The sequence below is a fragment of the Ovis canadensis genome, chromosome 3 (genome assembly GCF_042477335.2).
Source record: "Ovis canadensis isolate MfBH-ARS-UI-01 breed Bighorn chromosome 3, ARS-UI_OviCan_v2, whole genome shotgun sequence".
NCBI classification, from domain to species: Eukaryota; Metazoa; Chordata; class Mammalia; order Artiodactyla; family Bovidae; genus Ovis; species Ovis canadensis.
In genome coordinates, this window is record NC_091247.1 from 155,489,324 (window position 1) to 155,514,376 (window position 25,053).

At 44.3% G+C, this 25,053-nt stretch overlaps 1 protein-coding gene across 2 annotated transcripts in view; it reads right to left on the minus strand.

The window, feature by feature from the left end:
* The window catches only part of MYRFL (myelin regulatory factor like), a 122,256-nt gene that overhangs the window by 33,687 nt on the left and 63,516 nt on the right, over positions 1–25,053 (minus strand). For both annotated transcript variants that reach the window (XM_069584663.1, XM_069584664.1), the window contains exons 10-13: positions 24,149–24,239; positions 16,530–16,730; positions 9,705–9,813; positions 8,759–8,868 (exon numbers count right to left, since the gene is read on the minus strand). In XM_069584663.1, the coding sequence (XP_069440764.1) occupies positions 8,759–8,868; positions 9,705–9,813; positions 16,530–16,730; positions 24,149–24,239 (511 nt within the window). The remainder of the gene's footprint in view (positions 1–8,758; positions 8,869–9,704; positions 9,814–16,529; positions 16,731–24,148; positions 24,240–25,053) is intronic.

Genomic DNA, 25,053 nt, shown 5'->3' on the forward strand with positions numbered 1-25,053 from the left:
GCCACTGGAAAAGACTCAGATACTGGGAAATACTGAAGGTGGGAGAAGGGGAAGACAAAGAACAAGATGGCTGGATGGTATCACCAACTCAATGGACAAGAGTCTGAGCCAACTCCGGGAGATAGTGAAGGACAGGGAAGCCTGGTGTGCTGCAGTCCATGGGGTTGCGAAGAGTCAGACACAACTGAGTGACTGAACCACCACCACCACTTTGGTAAATAAAATGTGAAATTCCAGGTATTGAATTAGTAAAGGCATGAATAAATGGGCTACCTGATCTTCAAAGCTTTGCCACCACCTGCTGACACAATATTTAAATTGCAGTTTTAGGTGTCTGGAACAGTGCTTCTTTTCCCAAAATTTTATTACAAAAGTTTTCAAGCATACAGAAAAAAATTCAAGCATGCATTAGAAAAATTTTAATTGCAGAGTAAATGCCCACATACCACCTCCCACTTTAATTTCATAATTAGCATATTGCTCTAATTCCTTTGTCACACATCTGTCCATCCATCCATCCATCAACCCATCTTGTTGAAGTGCATGGAAAAAAATAAATGAGCAATTACTTTTTAAAGATATAGCTACAAAAAGAAACTTTCCAAGAAAACAATAAATGTCTTGCGTGTATGTGTCTGTGTGTGTTAGTCGCTCAGTTATGCCCGACTCTTTGCAACTCTGTGGACTATAGCCCATCGGGCTCCTCTGTCCATGGAATTCCCCAGGCAAGAATACTTGAATGGATAGCCATTCCATTATCCAGGGGATCTTCCCAACCCAGGGACTGAACCTGAGTCTCCTGCATTATAGGCAGATACTTTACTTTCTGAGCCATCAGGGAAGCTTAGTACATGGCATATTTCTCTCTAAAATTAAGAAACAAGAGAATTTTCTCCCTGGTCCCAGTGTAAAGAGCTCCTGGGAAAGATGATCTACATGGATTTCCCTAGTAGTCCAGTGGCTAAGACTCCATGCTCCCAGTGTAGGGGGCCTGGGTTTGATCCCTGGTCAGGGAACTAGATCCCACATGCTGCAACTAAGAGTTCACATACCACTTCTAAAGATCCCACACACTACAACTAAGACCTGGCACAGCCAAATCAATAACTTTTTTAAAAAGATAATCAACAGACAAGTGGTCAGTTGTTAAAATATCCAGAGTTAGTTGCAAAAGCATATGAGCTTCAATCATTCGGCTTGGAGTCAAGTCAATCAGTGAGTGCAACAGGGTGTACTAACTTCTATGGGAAATATCACTGCAAGTAAGGACAGAATTCTATTCCTCTCTTGATGAGAAAAGAAGGGACTTTTAAACTAACTGCTGGGACAGGGCAGAGCAGAGGGGTGGCACTCCTTAGTACCACATTCCCAGATCTGATATCAAGGGAACCAGAAATCTGGAATTTGTGTGAAGATCTCCTCATTTTATTTATTTGTTTATATTTTTGGCATGCAGGATCTTAGTTCCCTGACCAGGTATTGAACCCATGTCCCCTGCAGTGGGAGTTCTGAGTCCTAACCACTGGACTGCCAGGGAATTTCCATACTAATTTTTAAAAGCAAGCAATGAATTTGAAAATTTCTTAAACATGGTGAGGTAAAAAAGTATCTGCAGGCCAGACTTCACCACAGCCTTCCCATCTGTGACCTGCGACCATAACCTTTTCCTTATGAATTAATACCTTCACCCCTGTCTGCAGCTCCCCCTCAATCCCCTAATTGCTCACTCACGTTCTATACTTTCAGTCACCTCCATATGTCTTCATCTGAAAGTTCAGCTGGCATCCCAAACTTGAAACTGAACTCATCTTTTCCCCCAGAAAAACACCTCTCCTTCTGACTTCCTTATGTGAACAGAACCACGTCTCACTGCGATTCAAAAACTCATGCATTAATATAAGCAAAGTCTTATTGAGAACCCACAAGGTATCGGATACTGTTTTAAACAACACAGGATGGGGACTTCCCTTGCAGTCCAATGGCTAAGGATCCACTTTCCAATGCAGAGGATTCAGGTTCGATGACTGGTGGGGATACCAAGATCCCACATACCATGGGGCAACTAAGCCTATGCACCGCAACTACTGATCTCACAACTACTGAGCCTGGGCACTCCAGAGCCTGTGCTCCACAGCAAGAGAAGCTCACACAGCACAGTGAAGACCTAGCACAGCCAGAAATAAAAAAATAACCTGAACATACCCACATACACAAACACACACACGAGATCGAGGAGGCACATTCCTAACCTTGAGAAACTCTCAGTCCAGTGGAGGAGACACTGAACAGAAAAAGAAGGATAATACAATGCGACAAATACTCTAGAAGATGTCTATCCAAAGTGTGTAGACAGGAGCAACCCAGGCATCATGGAATTCATTAACTCAATCACCCAAGATCTCTCAAAATCCTAAACCCTGGGGTTAATGCCACATAGAACGTATTGGAGATAGAGTTTGGAAAAATATAGAAAGATTTGCTCTCACACAACCACCCAGGGAGCTTGGCAAAGAACAAATAGGCAAATAAACGAGCTCATGTCAGATAGGGACAGAAGTCTCCAGGATGCTGGGAGCAAGTCTGCCGTGTGTCCCCTGTTAGAGGCCCCGCTGAGGGGGAGCACGAGGCCTGCGCCAGCTAGAGGGAGTGCCCTTTTCAAATCACTGCCAAGGCGCTCTGCACCCTCACAGCGGCCCTGGATCTTAGAAACAAAGTGAAGTCAAGCACCGCAGACTCTTTTAGCCAAGGTGGTCAGGGAAGGTCTTGCTTTGCGATCCAAGTGATGAGATCATCTGAAGGGAGGGTCTTTAGGGCAGAGACCAGTCCACAGAACACCTCCCAGGCAGAAACAAAACTTGGAGTGTGAGGAGCTGAAAAAAGGCTGGTGGGGAGGAGCTGGGAACAAGACATGCGTGCGTGTGCAGATACATCAGATTCTGAAGGTCTCAGCTCATTCAGATGGTGTTTGGGGGCTGAGGGGTGTGAGTGTTAGGAAATGAGTTAGAAAGGGAAGATTCCATCCAGATTGTGGAGGGTTGTAGTCATAAGCCAGTGGAGATTCAACAATGGGAAAAGGGGATTATAGGATGAGATATTTGTTTTGTTTTTAAGGAAAATGATTCTCTTGGCATCTAGTAGGTCAGTTACAGGGTTGCTATGATAGCCAAGGAGAAAAATGGAGAGAATAAAGAAGGGAGCTGACACGCACGAGATAGTGCCAAAGTGAGAACAGCAGGACTGGGTGTCAGACAGATACTATGGATGAGAAAAAGGAAGGTTGGGGGCCCTTTATGATCCGCTTCCCCCCTTGGCCACACTGAGTCCCCACAACCCACCAATGCCTCCCTTTCTTTGTCTCTCAGTCTCATCACTTCCCTCCCATCTGAGAACCCCTGCCTAGTCTCCAGGGAGCCCCTCTCCTTCCTATGAACTGAGGTAACACTTCATCTATGCATTCCACAGATTCATTACATCTCATGTTTTAACTTGGAGCTTTATTTCTTGTACCTGGCACATCACCCTGCTTAGACTGACAGCTACTTGAAGGCAGGAACCAAGTGTTGTTTTTCTTTGCCTGACTCAAATAGATAATTCTTGCCACACTGCAGTTGTAGGAAAAATAGAACCCAAGAGAAAAAGTGGCCACAAACTAAGTTATGGCACGGTGGCTTCTAACGTGCAGTCTTAAACACACACAAACAGATTATTCAAGAACCAGTGCTTCATAAGATGAACCTCATCTTTATATAGACTCCATTGTGAATTCCTTTAAGGCAGTTGTTACATTTATTATGGACATTTTTATTTTACCACGTATACCTAATAACAAAGCTCAAGAAATGGAACCAGTTGTTCCCAAAGAATCATGCAAGCCAAAAGGCAGAGCCCCAGTAGGCTAGCTCAGGAGACTATGGTGTCCACGCTAAGACTCCCTTGCTCTCAGTATGAACCCCGAGTCCTCTTACCCCATCTCCCATGGCTGAGCTTTCACTGAGCCAGCCAAAACATGAGAAATTTGGAGAAGCAGCACATCACCCCAGGAGAGGTTTATCTCACAAGGTCATCTCTCCTGTTGAGAAGAGAAAGGTTACTTCCCTGGCCATCTAGGGATTAAGATTCACCTTCCAATGCAAGGGATGTGAGTTTAATCCCTGTTTGGGAAGATAACATCTCACATGCATCATGACCAAAAAAAAACAAAACATAAATAAAGCAAAATCAATGCTGCAACAAATTCAATAAAGGCTTTAAAAAATGGTCCACATTAAGTGAAACTCATATGTAAAACAAAAAAGAAAGGAAGAGAAAGATGAGTGGCTTACATCAACTTTGGCTGACATCCCTAATCTCCAACTTTGGTTGGTTGTATGGACAATCTGTAAAGATCCAGAATTCTCTTTCCTACTTCAGCTTCAAGTTGCAAAGTCTAGGTGAAAATGATATAGCAATCACGGAGCACAACATTTCAACATTTCCAGGTTCTAGTTTGCATTTTAGCTCCAGTGAGAATTTCTTTATAAAAGAGAAGAGCAATGGAGTGCAGAGGGAGAGACTTGTATCTTAATTGGATCTCCACCTATTATTATAACACACAAAGCCCAGGAAATGCTATAGAAGGTCTTGAAAACAAACAGGCCTGGACAAAGCAAGAAAGGTTGCCATGGTGCGACATGAATAGGGAGGAGCCCAGGAAAGCAAGAGTCTGTCTGTACATCTTTCTCATTGCACAGCTAAGAAAGAGCCTGGAGGTACTTCCCTGGCAGTCTAGTAGTTAAGACTTTGCCTTTCAGGGCAGGGGGTGTGGATTCGGTCTCTGGTCAGGGAACTAAGATCCCACATGCCTTGCAGCCAAAGAGCCAAAACATAAAACAGAAGCAACATTGTAGCAAATTCAATAAAGACTTTGAAAATAGTCCACATTAAAAAAAAAAACAAAACTTTAGAAAAAAGAAAAAGAGTGTGGACAATAGGAATCACATATCCTATGCCTTTTTTTTTTTTATTTTAACATGCATGCACATTTTATTTAATGCGATCTCATGGACTGTAGCCCGCCAGGCTCCTCTGTCTGTGGGATCCTCCAGGCAAGAATACTGGAGTAGGTTGCCATTTCCTTCTCCAGGAGTTTTTCCATATGCATGGGCAATTTCACAAGAGAATGAAGACTTGAAAACATGACCAGAGCAACAAGCTAAACTTCTAAACTCGTTAGACAAAGAGACAATACATTTGTGAAGAAGCGACACGACAGAGAGATTTGGGTTAGGGATAGAACAAAGTGAAGAAGTACCTAGTTAAGGTTTAGTTAAACAAGGTTTATTTATGCAAAATTCTTTGCCCGCAGTTCCAAAGGGCTTCCTTCCTCCTGGTACAGGGAGCTGCTGCTGCTGCTAAGTCGCCTCAGTCATGTCCGACTCTGTGCGACCCCAGAGACGGCAGCCCACCAGGCTCCCCCTGTCCCTGGGATTCTCTAGGCAAGAACACTGGAGTGGGTGGCCATTTCCTTCTTCAAAGCATGAAAGTGAAAAGTGAAAGTGAAGTCGCTCAGTCGTGTCCGACTCCTAGCGACCCCATGGACTGCAGCCCACCAGGCTCCTCCATCCATGGGATTTTCCAGGCAAGAGTAGTGGAGTGGGGTGCCACTGCCTTCTCCAGTACAGGGAGGGGACCTCTCATATCACCCTGTGCTACTTCACTACAAAAGATAATCTGGGATGAACTTATAATGTAGAAGAGGGATATTCCAGAGCTTTGAGGTTTAAACCAGCAATTCAAGTCTGTCCTCAGAAGTGAGTCAAAGAAGAAAGCCGGGCTTTAGAGTGTGGGGATGTTCATCTGCTCTTGGTGTCACTGATGCTGTAAATGACTGTGGCCTTGGTGGCGTTGCCATAGACCACATCACTACAAGGAAGAGAATCGTCCCTTTTCCTTTCTGGACTCTTGTCAGTTCTAATTATTTATAAACTCAGTGCCCCCTCGGCATGGATGGCTTTTCAGGTGATAAGTGAACCTGGTTGCTTGGAATAGGAATGCCACCCCCCTGCCACCTTCCTAGGATTCTGGGCTTGGTTTCCTAGCAATGAACTTGGGGTATAGCTTCCCCACAGGAAGTGGGGCATTGGCCCTCAGAACTGCTAATCTTCTTGACTGTCTCCATTCAACTCATCTGGGAATGGGAAAACACTAGGCCAGAGGGAGAACTATTAGGCTGGCCAAAACGTTCGTTCGGGGTTTTCCATACCATCTTACAAGAAAAACCCGAAGACATTTTTGCTGAACAGTGACAGGCCTAAGGTCCTCTGCAGGCGCTACCCACACAGGCAACATAGAAATCTCTATCCTGAATGTTCCAGGGAAGGACTGGAGACAGAAGTAAGACAGCTGCTACCAGACGAGACCCCGGGAGCCCCCACCTTGGCAGCCTGGTGACGTACTCCAGGACCCTGAGGCTGACAGCTGGGCTTCTGCTCTTTCTCTCACCCCAGGAAGCAAGAGTGTGAGGGTGACTTTATTTTACATATACCTCTAAATATATTTTATGTTTTCATATATTTTTAATGGCTTCCCAGGTGGCATAGTGGTAAAGAAACTGCCTGCCAGTGCAGGAGATGCAAGAGACGCATGTTCGATCCCTGGATCAGGAAGATCACCTGGAGGAGGAAAGGGCAATCTGCTCCAGTATTCTTGCCTGGAAAATTCCATACGATACCTCTGAATATATTTTATATTTTATTATATTTTAAAATATATTTTATAACATTTTATTTTATACATAAAATAGTTTGTAAATTAAATAAATTAAGTAAATTAAATACAAATTTTGGTGTTGTTTTTATTATCAAAAATAAATTTCTGGGTAACTCCCTGCTGGTCCAGTGGTTGGGATTCAGTGCTCTCAGGGGCCCCAGGTTCGATCCCAGGTCGGGGAACTAAGAAGCCACAAGCCATGTAGCATGGCCAAAAAACTTTTTTTTAATTTCTTCAAATACATTTCTGATGATAACACCTCTCAAGTGAACCTACATCTGAGAGACTAAAGAATTTCTCCTATGGAGGATGTGGTCCTAAGAGGCAGGAAAGTGAAATTGAAAGTTAAATTGAAGTTGCTTAGTCGTGTCCAACTCTTTACCACCCCATGGACTGCAGCCCGCCAGGCTCCTCTGTCCATAGGATCCTCCAGGTAAGAATACTGGACTGGGTTGCCATTTCCTTCTCTAGGGACTCAGAGGCAGGAAGAAGTATTAATAACTCAACTTCTACTACTCGGCCCTTGCAGCCCAGTGAACAGGCCATCTGATGCTGTTATCTAAGAGACTGTTGTCTAAGAACTTGTAGGTAGAAGACTGAAAGGGCCTACCTGGCTACTCCAGATGTGTCTTGCTGACCGGCAGGACTGGCAAAATAGGTTTTACCTGGAGGCTGGTTAGAAATCCAGGTAAACCAAATCCAGGCTGAACCAAAACCTGCATTTTAATAACGCCCCTACCAATGGCACCCCACTCCAGTACTCTTGCCTGGAAAATCCCATGGATGGAGGAGCCTCGTGGGCTACAGTCCATGGAGTCACTAAGAGTTGGACACGACTGAGCAACTTCACTTTCACTTTTCACTTTCATGCATTGGAGGAGGAAATGGCAACCCACTCCAGTGTTCTTGCCTGGAGAATCCCAGGGACAGGGGGAGCCTGGTGGGCTGCCGTCTATGGGGTCGCACAGAGTCGGACACAACTGAAGCGACGCAGCAGCAGCAGCAGCAGCCACTGATTCACGCTCACTTTGAAGTTTTTGAAGCACTGCCCCGATGAGCTGACAAATTACAAATTAGTCTTCACTCAAACATCTCTTCTGACTACCATGAAATCCCCATGTCAATCAGCCTTCCCTCTAGCACCAAATATTATAATGCGATGGAAAGCAAATCAGCCACAGAGTGAGTCTGCAAACCTTGTGAAAGATGCAGGATTTCACAGAATTAACAGATGTGATCTGGGAGAACCCCTCAAATCATAACCAAAGCATCAGCTCGTAAGGAAATGGCAGACTCCTTAACAAGCGAAGAGGAACTAATCTGCAAGGGTGGTGACTTTCCTTCACAAGAGAACGATTTGAAAAAAAGAGAGAGAATGATTTAAATATCAAAGAATTTCAACAGGCCCTTGGGAAAGAAAGATGAAGCTCATGAATATCTTTGTAAAAATGACCCACTTTATGATTGTGCTGTGAAAGTCAAACATACAGTTTTGTTGAAAACCTATGCTGAAAAAAAAAAAAATTCAACATTTCATTCAGTCTTCAATCATTCTAAGAGGAGCACATTGTGTTAATTATAACGTAAAGGATATCATGTGAGAGAAATGACACATTTGCAAGGGTTAGTCTCATTTTTCAAGACAAAGTCTAATCAAAACTGGCTGTCACTATTTCTCATGAGGATGAAGGGCAGTCCGGGTGAGTGGACTTTCCCAGGCCCACTGCTCCTCGGACAAGATCCGTGGTCTCCAGTGTTGTGTGTGGTCTTTCCCCTTTTTCCCTAACGTGACTGCTTTTTTGGTCCCTACGACCAGTGTGAGACAATTAATACCTGCTTACTCTACAGCTCAGTGAAGAATTCTTTTTACTGTCCCATTTCCTGGTTGGATATTCAGGGCACAGTGAATATCAAACATGGAATAATCTGGCCACAGAACCAGATTAATAACCAATAATCTGGTTCACTTGTGGGGTTCAAGTCCTAGGGGAGCTATCTGTTCAGGGGTTACCTTATCCACCATGAGGAAGTTCTCCAACGTCTCTCCGTTTTCACAGGTGACATCGCCAACCTCCCTCACAGCTCTGGGCAGGATCTCTCGCACCTCCTGGGCGATCATTCCTAGACACAAACACTCCATCAGGTTTCGTCAGGAAAAGACCTTTCCCCGAATGGGAATGGTGAACAGGATGACTTTGCAAATAGATACTTATCAGTGTTGGCTTTGATCTACAAGGCATTTGAAGCAAAAGAGGAATTTGGATCCCAGAACCACTCTAAGATTAAAATATGCATACCTATGACTGATTCATGTTGATGTTTGGCAGAAACCAATGCAATTTTGTAAAGCATTCATCCTTCAATTAAAAAATAAATGAATGTTTTAAAAAGTGGGAGTGTTGTTTTCTCCACTCTTTCTTGAGACTCTGAGCCCAAAGTTGGAAAGGATAAGTGCCTTAAAATCCCTGTGCATAGACGTAAGGCTGGAGCTTAATTTTCTCTCTTTTCCTACAGGCGGACTCTGATCCCTAAATGGTCCTTGTTTCTTTAGAATTCCTGGTCTGGAGTATAGACACCACTCTGCCTTTCCTCTGACTGGACCCACCAGCCTGGCCACATTCCCCCTCTACCCAGAGGCTGTCCAGGGCTGTTTGTTCTGCCATCTGCCCCTTAGCCCTCATCCCATGAGCAAGAGGACTCTGGGGAAGAGAAACAACGCATTCAGAATCGTCCACCAGTACCTTGGGGTGCAGGAGTTGGGGCGGGGGGTTGTTGAGTAAAGATGACACAGCAATTTCTTTAGCCTGCCCTGTTCTGGTGATTATAGCTTTCACAGGGGACATGTTAGAACGACAGGATGCTGTCAAGAGCTATGGGCATACAGCCTCTAGATGAAGTGGGAATTAAAACGTGAATAGTCAAGCACATAAAATCAAGAAGCGAGTTTGTGTGTGTACCTGTCTGATGGGCAGCATTTATTCCCATTGCAGATGCAAATTCAGGCTTGTAGTCATATTCAACAATCCTCATTTGGGCTATTCTTCTCAGCTGTTCGTTTGTGTCAACCTAATGAAATTAAAGAGCAGATTTCACGCACGTAGATGTTTGTTATTCAAATTAACACTCAGAGTGACCCAGAGAGACAAAGAATGTTGGCAGTGGGACTGTCCTTTCCTTTTGCCCAAACTATTTTAAGAGAAATTTATGTTTTTCTCCTCCAAGAAGCGAAAGTTTCAAAATTCATGTCAGTGACTTCCATCCACTAGTTTATAAAATTAGCCAGAATTAAATGGCTAAATTACAGGGGAAAACATTTTTAAAGACATAAAGGACTTCCCTGGTGGCTCACTGGTAAAGATTCCGCCTGCCAGTGCAGGAGACACGGGTTCGATTCCTCATGGGGAGGAATAACAGAGCTCCTGCACCACCACGACTGAGCCCACGCTCTAGATCCTGGGACCGCAACTACTGAGCCCAGGTGCTGCAGCTGCTGAAACATGAGTGCCCTGGAGTCTGTGCTTCCACGAGAGAAGCCACCGCAATAAGAAGTCCACACACTGCAACTAGAGAGCAGCCCCTGCTTGCCGAAACCAGAGGAAAATCCCATGCAGCAGAGAAGAGCCAGCAAAGCCGAAGACAAATGAAAGTTAAACAAGTCACAGGGCAAAGGCTCCCTCATTCACTACTCTGGCCTCACCTCTCTCTGCTAAGAGTTAACCATCTTTTTGAGAATGGAGCTGGCTGACCTTGGAGAAAAACAAGTGCTGTCCAAAATGGCAAGGTATCATTTCCAAAGGAGCACACGGTGTAAGCACTCAACAAACACAGCCAGCCTTGTATTTATAAGTTAAAAGAGCAGGGCTTGGTTCAAGTAACAACATTTGAAGAATGGGTATATAATATATCATTGAATTGCTGGTGGACATCTTGCTGGAGAAAACTTCTTCAAGGGGCAGTTTGCAAGCCCAGATGACCCACCAGCAGGTCCCTCAAAATTCAGGGTTCCTTCCTACAGATGACTTCTCCCCTAGACCACCCTACCCAGAGGTCCTCCTCTGAGCTGACCACTCTTACAGAAGTAGTTCAAACACTCCCAACTGTCACTGCAAGCTGCTCAAAATAAATTTCATGGGAGCTAGCAAAACGGTAACGATAAAGACAATATAGTGGAATTTTCCCAGGGCTAAATGTGCTGATTCAAAGACTTCTTTTTCAATTAGAGTTTTTAAAAAATGAATTCATAGTAATAGCATGATCGATTTTTTTAATGACCTAATTTGACAAGTTAAAAAGTTGGCAGTACTATGTGGGTCCCTAAATTTTCTTTTAGGGAACATAACTTGATTATGAAACCAGCATCTCTTGGCAATTAAAAATATACCACCTGGACATCATCTATACGTTGGAACAACTAGAAATGCTTTTCTGTTGTTTTAAGAAATCCCTGCTTTGGCCCTTAACTCCTCCCTGCACTCACTCTGTCGAGTGAGCAGGAAAATTCTTCCAACATCAGAAAGGCTCTCTGTTCATCCATTTGGCTGGTATCAGAAGTTGTGACTTGGTGCTTAACTGGATAAATGGACCAACTTTATTTCAGGTACTTGTCAGGGAACTCACAGCTGTTTTGATCATTGCTGTCATCAAAAGCTTAGTTCAGTTCATTCATTCACTGCTTCATTTGACTAATATTCACCAATCACCTTTGATATAGCAGGTACTACACTAAGCGTTGGAACTTCAAAATGATTGCTCTTTTAAAGTCCATGGTCTAGACAGACTCATCCCATAAAATTATATTACAATGTGAAAAATGCAGGTGAGGATGGAGTTATGAAAAGAGAATCCCATCAACTCCAAGGAGGTACCTAACGTATTCTCAGGGGACTGTGAAAAATGGCTTACCAGAGCTGCTGAAGCCCAACAGAGACCTTGGCTTATTTCAGTTCTCAAACACACTCTGCCCCTCCACAAGGTCAAGACCTTTGCTCAGGGCATTTCCTGCCTCAGAAGCTCTTCCTTCCTGCTCCTCTACCTCCATGTCCCCAATTTAAAACACCCCTTCACCAGAGAAGCATTGCTTGACCTCCAAGACTAGGAAGGCTCCCTCTGCCTTACATGCAGGCGTTAATCAGTTCATCACCAAACAACTAGTGAGTCACCTCTACGGTCTTATTCTATTGAATAGATACCCTTGTGAGGGTGAGGATGTATTTGAGCCCATGGGTTTCTGTTTGTCACCATATCACCAGTTTCTATAACGATTCCTTGCGTGTAGTAGGTGCTTAACTAATATTTATTAAATAAATTAATAACTTTAAGATAGGAGTGGGATTTCACTGGTGGTCCAGGGCCCGGGACTCTACACTCCCAATGTAGGGAGCCCAGGTTTGATACCTGGTCAGGGAATTGGATCCTACATGCTGAAACTAAGATTTCTCATGCTACAGCTAAGACCCGGTGCAGCCAAATAAGTAAATAAATAAAAGATAGAAATTAGTCAAAGGCAGATGTCAGCTAGGGAAGGGAGTGGAAAGGGTAAGAATAAGACGGAGATGCTGGGCAGAAAGAACACCATAAGCCAAGTCCTGAGGCAGCAAATCCCCTGAATTATGTCTGCACGACCGAATGCAGAGTTTGGTGTGTCTAGACTGTACAGCTGAAGGCCAGAGCAAGGAGAGCCTTGCCAGCTGTACCCAGATGGAGCAGTCAGAGTCTCACATTGCCCTGTGTGTACATGTCACTGTGAGCCACTTCATTCATTCAACAATATAAAATGAGTAGCTACTGTGTGCCAGATACTATGCCAAGCCCTGGAGACTCAAGGAGTAGTTCTTATTTGGAGCTTAAATTTTCATGAAAGTTCCTTCCCTGAGGCTGAGACCTGGATCTTGACCATCTAAGAACCTGCAGGGCACCTGGCACAGTGTCTGATAGGTAACAGGCACCCAGACTTTGAAGGAAGGAAAGAAGGAAGGAAAGAATGGAGGTAGTGAAATGGCAGAACCATCACTGACACCAACAGAATCGAAGGCAGGGTCAATCAGGAGACAGTTAGCCAGGCCCTGCCCTGGCCCTGACTCCCTGCACTCTTGGGAGACCTGTGCCCACTTGGCCTACTTCTCATTATCCCCTTGGTTCCTGCATGATGGCCCATCAGAGAGCAAAGCGGAGGCAGTGCCAGTCTCTTTGTTGCAGAGGGAATCCAGAGGAGAATGTGCCCTCATGCCAACAGTCCAGGCTACACAGAGGGAAAATAACTCCTGCTGTCTAAGTGGGATTCTTGACTTTGTTTTCCCCGAAGACATATTCCCAGACATAGCAATTAGATTCACTAGGACTACTACCATTGTATTCAGACAGATTTTTGGCCAAAGAAAATTTTAAGGGTTGACTTGGGGAGCTAAACACCTTCTAGAACAATCTTTATCTAAGAAAATGCTCTCATGACTTCTAATGCTGGATTGTAGACTTTCCAAAGCTAAATATACACAGCTTGAGTTGCATGTTCCCTGTGGCATGTACAGTGGCCCAGGGAAACCCCCAGAGACAAGGGCTGTGCCTCCTTGGAATCCTCTGCTAGGAACTATACCCAGGCCACCATTCAACCCCATGCCTTGCTCAGCAGTGTGTTGAGTAACAGCCTAGTGAGTGAATCTGGGCGTCTGATCTTGCCCACAGCAGCTTTGGAAAGTTTTGACTGTGAATGCAAATGGTTGTCTCTGTCATGCTATCTCACACTCAAGGTTTCCATACCATTAACTCAAGCATTGTACCGCGGAGAAGACATCACAGACCGTGGACTCCAGTCTGTTTAGGGAGGGAGATCTCGTTACACATGGCCCACAGCCCAGGCTATCAGTCTCCCATCAGGAGCAGCTTGAATGGCACCAGCTCACCCTGAACTTCTGATTTGGCTCATGGCCCTGAAGGGAGACTTTGCATGTTTGGCTGTCTTGAGCTCATCACACTTTTTCTTTAACTAGCACACTGCTGGTGCAATTGGGAGAAATGGTCTAGACCATTGTTCTAGACCAACTGAAATGGTCTGGATCATTTCACCTTAACTGATTTTTTTTTTTCTTGGCTTTTCTTGTTTAGGCCTTTGCTGCCTTATTTTCAGCCTTTACCACAGAATTTGACTGATGCATTCTACATTCAACTTCTTTATTTATTTATTAATTTTTTGCATTGACATTGCTGTTCTTCATGCCCCTTTGGTTCGCAGCACACCCTTTCCACCCTAATTTTGCTCAGTTTCCATTGTAAAAGCTGTGTTTCTTCTCCAGGTTATTATCGCCTCAGTAAACACCATGTCTAGGTAAGTGAAACTGCTCTTTCCAGAGGCCCATCTCATTTTCCAGAGCTTCTGTTTTGCAGGTTTTAGTCACATCTGCTTTATCGTCTCTGTGTCTTGGACGTGAGTCCACATGAGTCCAAGAAATCTCCTCCAGGCCTCTCCACACAGGGTGCCTGTGTGCTTATTATCTGCAAAGCCCCCTCCCCACTGCCTGGAGTGAGGAGATGCAGCCAGGCACTCAGCAGCTGCCATTTGTCCTCCCATCACAGCACTAGGCACAGGTGTAGCCACAGCAGTTGTTTCACAGCAGCTAATCCAGAAGCCAACTCTGGTTATCATGCCTCCTTAAAGAATGGGAAAAAGCCTCCAGCCCTATGCTTCCAATCAGATCAACCAAGCTTCACTTCCTGGCATGTTTGGAAGAATGACCTTCTTTTTAAAAGTTGGGAAAATTGAGTCAGGGAGAAGTGAAGATGAAGTTCACATATCTGTCAGCACCATCATCAACATTACCATCATCTCTCTTGCCTATAATGAATGGCGAATGAGACAGATAAGAGTTTTAGAGGTGTGCGTTTTATAAGTGTGGATAGACTTATGAAAGACAAAAATATTAATGTGAAATAATGGATGAATTATGTATATAACTTGCATTTTTATGTCAATAATAGTAATATCCATTTATATCTGCTTAGCTGTATACATCTATAAAATGTTTCCCATATATGAGCTTAGAAAAATCCTTTAATGTGAGTGAAATGAATATGTGTATTCCCCATTCACAGAATAATAAATAGAGGCATAGAGCATGTCTGGGCCAAAGTTCCTGGGCAAGTAGGTATCAGAATCAGGGCTCAGACTAGCCTTCTAACCAGGGACTTGCTTTTCTTTCTTCCCTCCTGCTGCTCTGGGCAGGAAGGGGACACAGGAACATCTCATCTAGAGCCTTGATTGGGTGACACTGTACTTTATGGAGAAGCTTCCTGGAGGGATTTGAGAAGTTCCAGGGAACCTTGTTATTTTAAGACAATATATTTTCTTCAAAGCAAGGAACATCATTCGATGAAGACATTTGATAAATGGTAGCAGGAGGGATTATGGAGGACTCTCCCCACTTGTCATCTTCCGCTTACATTTAGATAAGGCCTGGTGGGGGATTGTAGATCCAGTTGCAAGGATGAGTTTGAGTTGGTGTGATCTGAAGCACAAACAGTTCATCTCTTTTTAAAAGGTAGAAGCATGGTATCTAAGGCTGGTATCTGGAAATGTATATGAGAACCTCCCAGCCCTGAGAGTTCCCATCCAGCTAATATGTCACAGATCTTCTAATATGAACCACAACTTTGCAATCAGTATAAAAGTCTACTATTACAGCCTTTCTCTGGGATTCTCTCAGCCAACGAGGACATTCCTTGGCTAGTTTAGAAAAACCCGTGCAGATCTGCACTGGGAAAGGAATGCAGTCTGGTAGCATGGCCAGTGATTTACAAATTAAGTCTCCTATTAACTGAGAAAGAATACAGAAAGGAGATTTTAAAACACCATTCTGCCACTGCCTCAAAAATATTTACAGGAGACGCAGTATGTGTGAGAAGGTGGGGAGGGGGCAGAAGCAATGAATGTGGCAACAGAATTAAGGTTGGAATGACCTGGCATTTTCATCCTGACCCCTTAGGTCTTCACAGCATTTGTGACTCTCCAAGATGATTCAGTACTTATTGTCTCCATGAGTTAAAAATTATGGGGTTAGGCAGAGAAGCATCATCTCTACCTTATAGACAAAGACACTGGCATTTCAGTGAGGTTAGGCATTTTTATCCAGGCAAGCCCAAAGTGGACAAGTAGCCTCCTGCTTTCAAGGCCTGATTTCTGATTTTTATAAGGCATGCACGCCTCATTACAGAGGGGAAAAGTCTTGACCTGGAAACTGGGGATGATGGATGGGGTTGCCTGAGTGAGGACTGAGGAGGTGAAGTTTCTCTAAGTGTTCTCAGAAGGATGCTGAGCAGGGAAGACAGTGGAAGACAGATGCTGCCAGGCCTGGTACCAGGGACTCTGGGAGGAAGATGGTGGAGAGGCCCAGGAGAAATATGAGCAAGAACGGACCTAAGACAGCGCTCAGAAGATGAACAGGAGGATGAAAGTGTGGAGATGAAAAGGAAAGGCAAGTTCTAGTGGCTGACAACAGAAAAGCAGCAGCCTGTGGAAAATAACTCAGAGACTTCTTGCTTGTGAAGACAGTGTCACGCTGTCACAGCCCACTACTCCTGGGAGGTAAATGCATTCTCTCGGGTAGGAGCTGCATTATAGTTTCAGCAGAGATACCTAACGACTCCAACGCTCATAACTGTTAAGCGCCGTGTTTATCTCACGCCCGCAGGTGACGTGGAGAGCTGCCTCGTGCCCAGCGTGTCAGAGGCCAGGAGAGCCCAGAACTCCTGACTAGGGTGTCAGAGGAGGTGTCCGAGGCCTGCCCCCTGCTCACCTCCTGGACGTTCTGCTTTGCCCGGCTGTCAGAGGGATGCATAATCGTCCCCATCACTTTCATGTTGCCACAGACAACCAGAGCTTCGTCCGGTGCATCTGTGTTTATGCCCACTCGACCGTGACAAACGACAGACTCTGGAACTTGTCCTCGCTGCCATAATGCATCAATGTCATTTTCAAATTGCCCAGGGTTGGAGGCCTAGAAAAAAATACATGAATACATTACAATTAAAGTTATGGACATAGGAACAAATGATTGCTTTATTCCTCAAAGGAAAGCAGAATGTTAGCTAAGTTTTTCACTTGAGAATCATTTGTCAGATGGGACATTCTGATATATTCTAATAATTGCAGCCCAGGAGAACAAGGAAGTCTCCTTTAAATGCTCTGTATCCTCCACAGACCCCCGCCCCTGCCTCCACCAGCAGGAGCTCAGCATGTGATGGTTTGCAACATCCGGTCTCTATATGGAACTAAAAACGTGTCAGTTATAGTAGGTGGATGATAAAGAAGAAGAAAAAAACCTCAAAATGAATATCTTTTTAGGGAAAATAATAATGATTTAAAACCAGAATATTATGTCAGAAAATATTACAAGTTTATTAAAGCTCAGATAATTTTTAAAAGCCCTTGCATTTAGCTAGCCCTTTTATAGTTTCAAATCACCTGCATGTTTATGATTTCATATACAGTTGACAAGCAAATGACAATACAAGCATAATTCATACACCTCTGCTGCTGCTGCCGCTAAGCTGCTTCAGTTATGTCCGACTCTGTGCGGCCCGGTAGACGGCAGCCCACCAGGCTCCCCCGTCCCTGGGATCTCCAGGCAAGAATGATGGAGTGGGTTGCCATTTCCTTCTCCTCCTCAGCTATTCCCTAAGCACAAATGATACTGAAGGAAGCATTGTAACAGCTACATTTGCTGAGTGCTAATCCACACCCCAATTCCATGAGATAAGACCATTATCTTCCTTTTACTATACTGAGACTCTAAAACAGTAAGCCTATTTCCCAAGGTCACAAATCTAGTAAGTTCTAGAGTTGCGGTTATACTTCCTTTGATTATTAAACAATGATTCTAACTTTGACTTTTGTGTGGTATTGCATAGAAGCAGCCCTGGCTGAATGCAGTCTTCAAGGAAAATCCAAGTGGATCTATCAGACTAGAGAAAGCTTTGGAGATTTGTTTTATTGTTATATAAAAATTTTTTGCCAAATAATTTTCTACTTTACTGCTTTCCCTCTGCCCCATTTCCCTGTGGCCAGTGAACATATTTCCACATATCTTTTCAAAAACTATTTATTTATATACTTGGCTGCACTGGGTCTTACTTGTGGCATTCAGGATCTTTTGTTGCGGCACGTGGACTCTAGTTCTCTGACTGGGGATTGAGCCCTGGGCCCCCTGCAGTGGGGGCATGGAGGCTTAGGCCCTGGACCACAAGGAAAGTCCCATGTTTCCATATATCTTTGAGTAGGGAATCAACGAATCCATCAAAATCCTCACAACAAAATTAATGTTTTAAAAATTATGACCTACCCTTCTCTACCTACTCTCTTGGTATTATTTGAATGTTTTTACCGTAGTCATGTGTTACTAATTTACAAATAATAATGAAAAGAAATCTCAAAGTTTATTGCTAAGTTCAGGTTCAGTTAGGAAACCTAGGTGCTTTCTACTTCCGGTTTCATTGCCACCTGTCTGAACCCTGATCTGCCTGGAAGACTCAACCACTGACCCCACACAGACAAAAGCAGGGAAAGAAAACACAGCAACTTTGAACAGTTTTTGGTGTGAATTCACTTGAACAAAGAGCTTTTCTGGAAGGTCCCCAGAGCCTCCTTGGTTGTGAATGGCAATTTGGCTTTGACTCAAATCCTCTTATAGTGAGCAGTCAACTAAATCCAAAGGTATGCCATATAAAATGCTGATGTATTTTCCTCTACTATGAACATAATGAGCCACTTCAAGGAAACAAAACAGGACAGTGATGGATTTTCTTTTTCTTAATGAGCTCTGGGATAATTATTATCCTGTTGGTAACCTGATAGTACTGGAACAGCAGATATAAGTAGGCTCAATTTTGGGGGAACAATTATAAGAATCTCACTTGGCTTTCATCAAATGAAAACTCAAGTTCCTAAAACATATTCAAATCATTTTGGAATGGTCCATAGATCTACAAGGTTCAAAATACAGAGCCTTGAAGAGGATTCCTCCTTAGCAATGTGTGTGTGTTCAGTTGTGTCTGACTCTTTGTGACCCCATGGACAGGCTCCTCTGTCCATGGAATTCTCCAGGTAAGAATACTGGAGTGGGTAGCCATTTCCTTCCCTGGGGATTCTTCCTGACCCAGGGATCAAACCTGGGTCTTCTGCATTGCAGGCAGACTCTTTACTAATGGAAAATGTTATTATAAAATCTGTGAACTGATTTCCCTTCTCTAGTAACAGGAGTGTTAATGTATCAAAGCAAACTGAAATGGAACCACAGAAAAACATTCTGGGATCACAAATTTGTGCTTAGATGTGACCCAATAGTGGTTGATTGCTCTCAAATGCCAAAATAAAGTTTATAGAATACTTTTATTTGCCACAGCCTTACATATTTAGGGATGACCTGAACATTTTAGTTTGTGTTGTGACACAAACTGGCTGTGTGACTTTGGGACACTTACTTAAAGTTTCTCTACAAGTTTTCTCTGACGAATACAGATAATAATGTCTTTACCTATCTTGTGGGGTTGTGGGAGTTAATTGAAATCATGTATGTATGAACACTTTGTAAAAATGAGGATGAATGGTCTCAAATTCATGCTCAATACAATCTGCTGTGCATAGTAAGCACCATCCAACCTGTAGTCAATCAATCTGTCCCCTCAGTAGCATCTGCAGAGCTACACAATTCCGAGGGAGCTCTGTTCACAGAGAATACAATGGAAATGGCGCCCCCTGCAGATGCTTGGAACAGGAACCATCACTAGTAGCAAAGTTGGGAAAGGAAAGCTGAATTTCTTTGCTTTATCAGTTTGGGCTTCTAAAGAGCAGCCAAAGAGCGTAATAGAAAAGCTTGAGCTGAGGAAGGCAAGAAACTTTTGAAAGGACTATTGAAAATGGGCCTAGAGATGTGATCTACCAGGGCTACTCAAAGTGTGGTCCACAGGCCAGCAGTATCAGCATCTCCTGGAAGCTTGCTGGAAATGCATAATCTTGAGAGAGTAGCACTGAAACATATACATTACCGTATGTAAAATAGATTGCTAGTGGGAAGCTAGTGAGAGTCCCTTGCACTGCAAGGAGATAAAACCCATCAATCCTAAAGGAAATCAGTCCTGAATATTCATTGGAAGGACTGATGCTGAAGCTGAAACTTCAATACTTTGGCCACCTGATGCAAACAACTGACTCTTTAGAAAAGACCCTGATGCTGGAAAAGATGGAAGGCAGGAGGAGAAGGGGATGACAGAGGATGAGATGGCTGGATGGCATCACCGACTCAATGGACATGAGTTTGAGTGGACTCCAGGAGTTGGTGATGGACAGGGAAGCCTGGCGTGCTGCAGTCCATGGGCTCACAAAGAGTCAGACATGACTGAGTGGCTGAACTGAACTGAAGTGAGCAGGAAGTTGCTTTACAACACAGGGGGCTCAACCCGGTGCTCTGTGACAACCTGGAAGGGTGGGATGGGGTGGGGGTGAGAGGGAGGTTGAAGAGGGTGTACATACATAAGTATTCATATGTATACTTATGGCTGATTCACATAGCTGTCCAGCAGAAACCAACACAATATTGTAAAGCAATTGTAAAATTAAAACTGAATTTTAAAAGATAAATTAGAAAAAAAGAAGTGCATATTCTCAGACATCTCCAACCTACTGACCCAAAAATTGTGGAGGTGGGACCGAGGCATCCGTGTTTCCACCAGCTCTCCAGGGGATTCTTATTCTTAACATAGTTTAAGAATAACTTCTTTAAAAAAAAAAAAGAATAACTTCTTTATGTCATACACTAGTTCCATACCACTATGAAAGGGCTCATGAGTTACCCCTTCTATAGTTAGTAGGCTGTTCTGTTGAACTCCAACTGCACAGTGAGACAGACATTGCTCTACCCACTGATTCCTTTGGGTAAATAAAAATTCATCTGAACTTCAGAAGAGGGGTGTGTGTGTGTGTGTATGTGTGTGCGCACGCAGCTCGATTGTGTGTAGGGGAAGGGAAGGGAGGTTTGTGGTCAGAAATGGGCAAGGGCCAGGGAAAACAGAGATGGCACCTGGCGTGGCTCTGCTCTCCCCTCATCTCTCACCATCCTTGCATCTGCATTCTTTCCCTTGTCTTTCCCAATCCCGGGTGTGGCTTTCCCACCTTGTGGTACTGTGGTTGCAGAGCAGTAAAAGAGAATTTGTGGGGGGGGGCCTGCCCATTTCTATTCTTCTGGAAAAATAAGCTGGAATAAATTAGTGGTTTTCAAAACTAGGAAACCCTGGCATGTCTTGGAAAGGTGGACGAAACTGATCATTCCTCCTGCTCGCAACATAGCCCTTCCAACCAGGTTTAATTATGTGTTTTAGGAGAAGAATGGAGCTGAAGGAAAGTCTAGCTGTTAATAAGGAGAATCCGAAGGAGCTCTGCTGGGGAATGCTCCCCAAAACAAAGAGCTGGGAAACAAATCTGTTCTTTGGAGTGAGCTTTAATTTCCATTAAATTGGTCAATTTACAGTATGGGACCAAAATATCTTTCCAAAGCTGTTTTGATTGACAATCTGGATGAACAATTGCTGGATCCTGCCCCTGTTTCTCTCTCCTCAGAGAATTCTGACAAGCTTGGTCTCCTGAACTCCCCCTTGAGGCCTGAAATTCATCGACTGCAATCTTCAAGCTGTGTGTGTTGCGCTTAGTCATTCAGTCGTGTCCAGCTCTGTGACACCAGCGACTGTAGCCCACCAGGCTCCTCTGTCCATGGGGATTCAGCAGGCAAGAATACTGGAGTGGGTTGTCATGCCCTCCTCCAGAGGATCTTCCCAACCCAGGGATCAAACTCAGGTCTCCTGCATTGTGGGTGGATTCTTTACCATCTGAGCCACCTGGGAAGCCCAACCTCCCTCCATACATTCACCCTTATGTTAATTTCTGCTATGGGAAAAATGACTCAGTTCTCAAAATGAATCTGGATTTGCTAAATGCAATTTTCAGGTCTCCATATAATGTGGTCAAGTCTTATCTTGGTCACATTTCTCTTCCTTCATTCTAGAACTCGAACTAACAGACCCAGGCCTTGGCCCAAGAGGGCATATCTGGCTTTTTTGTAAAATATAGGCTGGTCTGCCCTCTGCTCAATCCATGGTACATATACCTGTTTAGTACCCTTTAGAATCTCAAGGGCAGGAAACGTGCTCTCTAAAACTCACTGATTCAAACAATAATGCCATTTCTTAAGTTCAGTTTTTCTGCTAGTTGGTTTAAACATTATATGCTTAAATAATGTAAAAGTCTGCATTCATTTTCACTCTGCATTTGGGGTTAGAACAAAATAATCTCAGTAAGATATTTCCAGTGTGAGAAAAGATATTATTGCTATCATATTTTTTTCTCATTGTTGTTAGGGTAACCCTTGAGTTATCCAGCATACATATAGAATAGGGTATTCTCTTTAACCAAAAATTATGGGTAGAAGAAAGCCATTGAATCTGGAACATTCATTTTTAAAAATAAAAACTTAGTGAATAATATGACATCCAATCTATACTAAGCAGAATTTTTTCAATAGTCATACTTAACATGAATTGCAGAAACTTTGGACTTCTCAGGGTCATCATTATGAGTTAAATTCCCTTTGAACTTTGGGTACGAGAAAGAGCCCATTAACAGAGAGTTCTGGGAACAGCGTGTCCGGCCACGTTCCCCTCTCACATTGCTGCTGTGGAGACTTGCACGGCAGCCTAAGCAGAGCTTTGCAGGGGCTGTCGGCAGGAAATGGAGAAATCTCAACACCAGGTAAATTATTTAAAGTACGCAGGTGACTAGCAGACTGCCTGACTTAAGCATGAATTTGACCACTCAAAGCAGCAGTTTCATGGTATCTGATCTACCCTACCATTAAAAAGAAAGGCATTGCCTGTATTTGTTCCTTCCTGTGAGGAATCAGAAAAAATAAGCAACCTAGGTTTCCAGACTTGACTTTAAATCACAGGTATTAGCACACCAAAGCAATCCCAGATGACAGCAGGTGAGGTGTCAGAGACCACCCCGACCCTGGGTGAGGTGTGGGCTTAACCTCTGCCCTTGGCTCATAACCTAAGGAGGGGCCCCACCTGCCTTTGCCCCAGAGGATGCTGTTTTGCCGAAGCTTAGATCTGGCCCCACAGAAACACAGTCCGGTATGCGTGCTGGTGGGCACACAGCCGGCCTCACCCACGGATATCTGGACGCACCAGTGTTTTACTTCATTTCCATCATTACTTTGCTTCCAATAAAACCCTGAGATGTAGTTTCAAGAGTTCCACTAATAGATGGCTTGTTATTTTTTATTGACTAAAAGAATTACACAGAGGGCCCTTTGTTTGAGAACAGTTCAAGGCAAGCTGTGGAAGACTCACTTCCCCAAATGGGCAGCACTTGTCCCCAGGCCTAAGTTTAACAGCCAGTTCAGTGGGCATGCCCCACTGTAAACCAGTTTCCCTACTGGAGTGTGCACGTCTCCCTGTGACACTTCAAAGACCCATCACCAAACAGCCCCTCCCAGGGCTGCCAGGCCTGTGGTTACCTGTTCCCTCATGGCCCTGGCATTCTCTGTGCTGGCCAGCCTGGCCTCACGCAGCTGCAGCTGCAGCTGCAGCTGCCAATAGCTTTATGTTTTTGTGCCTGCCAAGACTCCCGCCCAGAGCTGTGACCAATCATTCATTCAGCAAAACATGCTGAGCCATTACTATGCTCTGGGCAGCAGCCTAGAAGTCCCTGGGGTCACCGATCAGTCTGGGGCATGGGATGCCTTCCTGCCTATTCCCCCACCCTGTGGGCTTGGGGTCAGAGGGAACTGGGTTGTAACCCAGGCTCCATCATTGACTTACTAGCTTTGTGCTCATGGATGACTTTCTCTCCCTCTTAAGCCCCTCTTAAGAACTCTTAAGTTCCTCTGGGTGCAAAGAATGTAATGTAAATGTGAAACAATGTAGAATGATGTCATACAGAAATTATGTAGCCCAGTGCCTACAACATACAGCAAAATCCAGGGCTTCTCATCTACGGCACTACTTACATTTGAGGAGGAGTAACTCTGTTGTGGGGGCTGTCCTGGGCATCGGAACGTGTTGAGCGGCATCCCTGGCCTTAACCCACTAAATGCCAGTAGCACCCCCAGTTGTAACAACCACAAATGTTTGCAGACATTGCCAAATGACCCATGGGAAACAAAAGTTGTGGTTGAGAGCCACAATGTAAAAACTAAAATAACAATATCTGCTATTACTATCATTATCTTTGTCATCACTGGCAATTGAGAAACTTCATGCATACTTCATGCATTCCACTGAATATGTAAAGTCTACTTACAGGGGAAAACAAACAAACAAACAAAAAAAACCATGGGATCCTGAAAAGTCAAAGAACCGCACTTACCCTTACAATGATCCGTTCAGAGATGTGGGCAGACAACAGGTAGAACTGGCCTTGGTTAGCAGCATACAGTCCAACCACCAACATGAAGTATCTAGTTCAGAAACAACAGACCAATGCCCGCACATCAGGAAACAAGAGACATAGTGTGTGCCATCAAACTGATTAATTAACAGAGAATTTACCCAGATGGGTTTACATATTCAAAGATTTTCTCTTCCACTCTAAGTTGCCCCTCTTGTGAAACCACAGAGGAGTTGGTTCACTCACTGTTGTTCTGGGTCTGCCTTTCACTCAGCTTGAGGGATGAGTGTGCTGTTTTGCACACCCACAACAGCCATCACTGGGCAGACTGGGCTTGGCCCATCAGTGCTGGCCTAGTGCAGGCCTTACCCTGCTGGATCCCAGGGCCCTCAGCACAGCACTGCTCACACACACTGCTAAGTGCTAAGTCGCTTCAGTCATGTTTGACTCTGTGCGACCCCACAGACAGCAGCCCACCAGGCTCCCCCGTCCCTGGGATTCTCCAGGCAAGAACACTGGAGTGGGTGGCCATTTCCTTGCACATGCACAACAGAAAGTCACCTTAGAGGTGTGTTTGTCCAGAGCCATCCAAGCTACACATCCTAGGCCCCAAGGCGGGGGGGTGGGGTGGGTGACCCCGCAGGGCTGGCCCAGCCGCACAGGTTCCTTCCCATCCTGATCTGCTCTTGGTCATGTAACCTGCCCATTTCACAGCCTCCAGTCATGACTTCAGTCAAAAACCAGAACCCTCTCTTCCGACTGTTATCAAGGCGATCTTCCTCACTATTTTAAATGCTTCTTCATGTGTACCACTGATGAGACACTTCTAAGATTAGACCATTTCTTCTTTTTTTTAAAGAAGCATGATGTGTTTTTAAAACTTT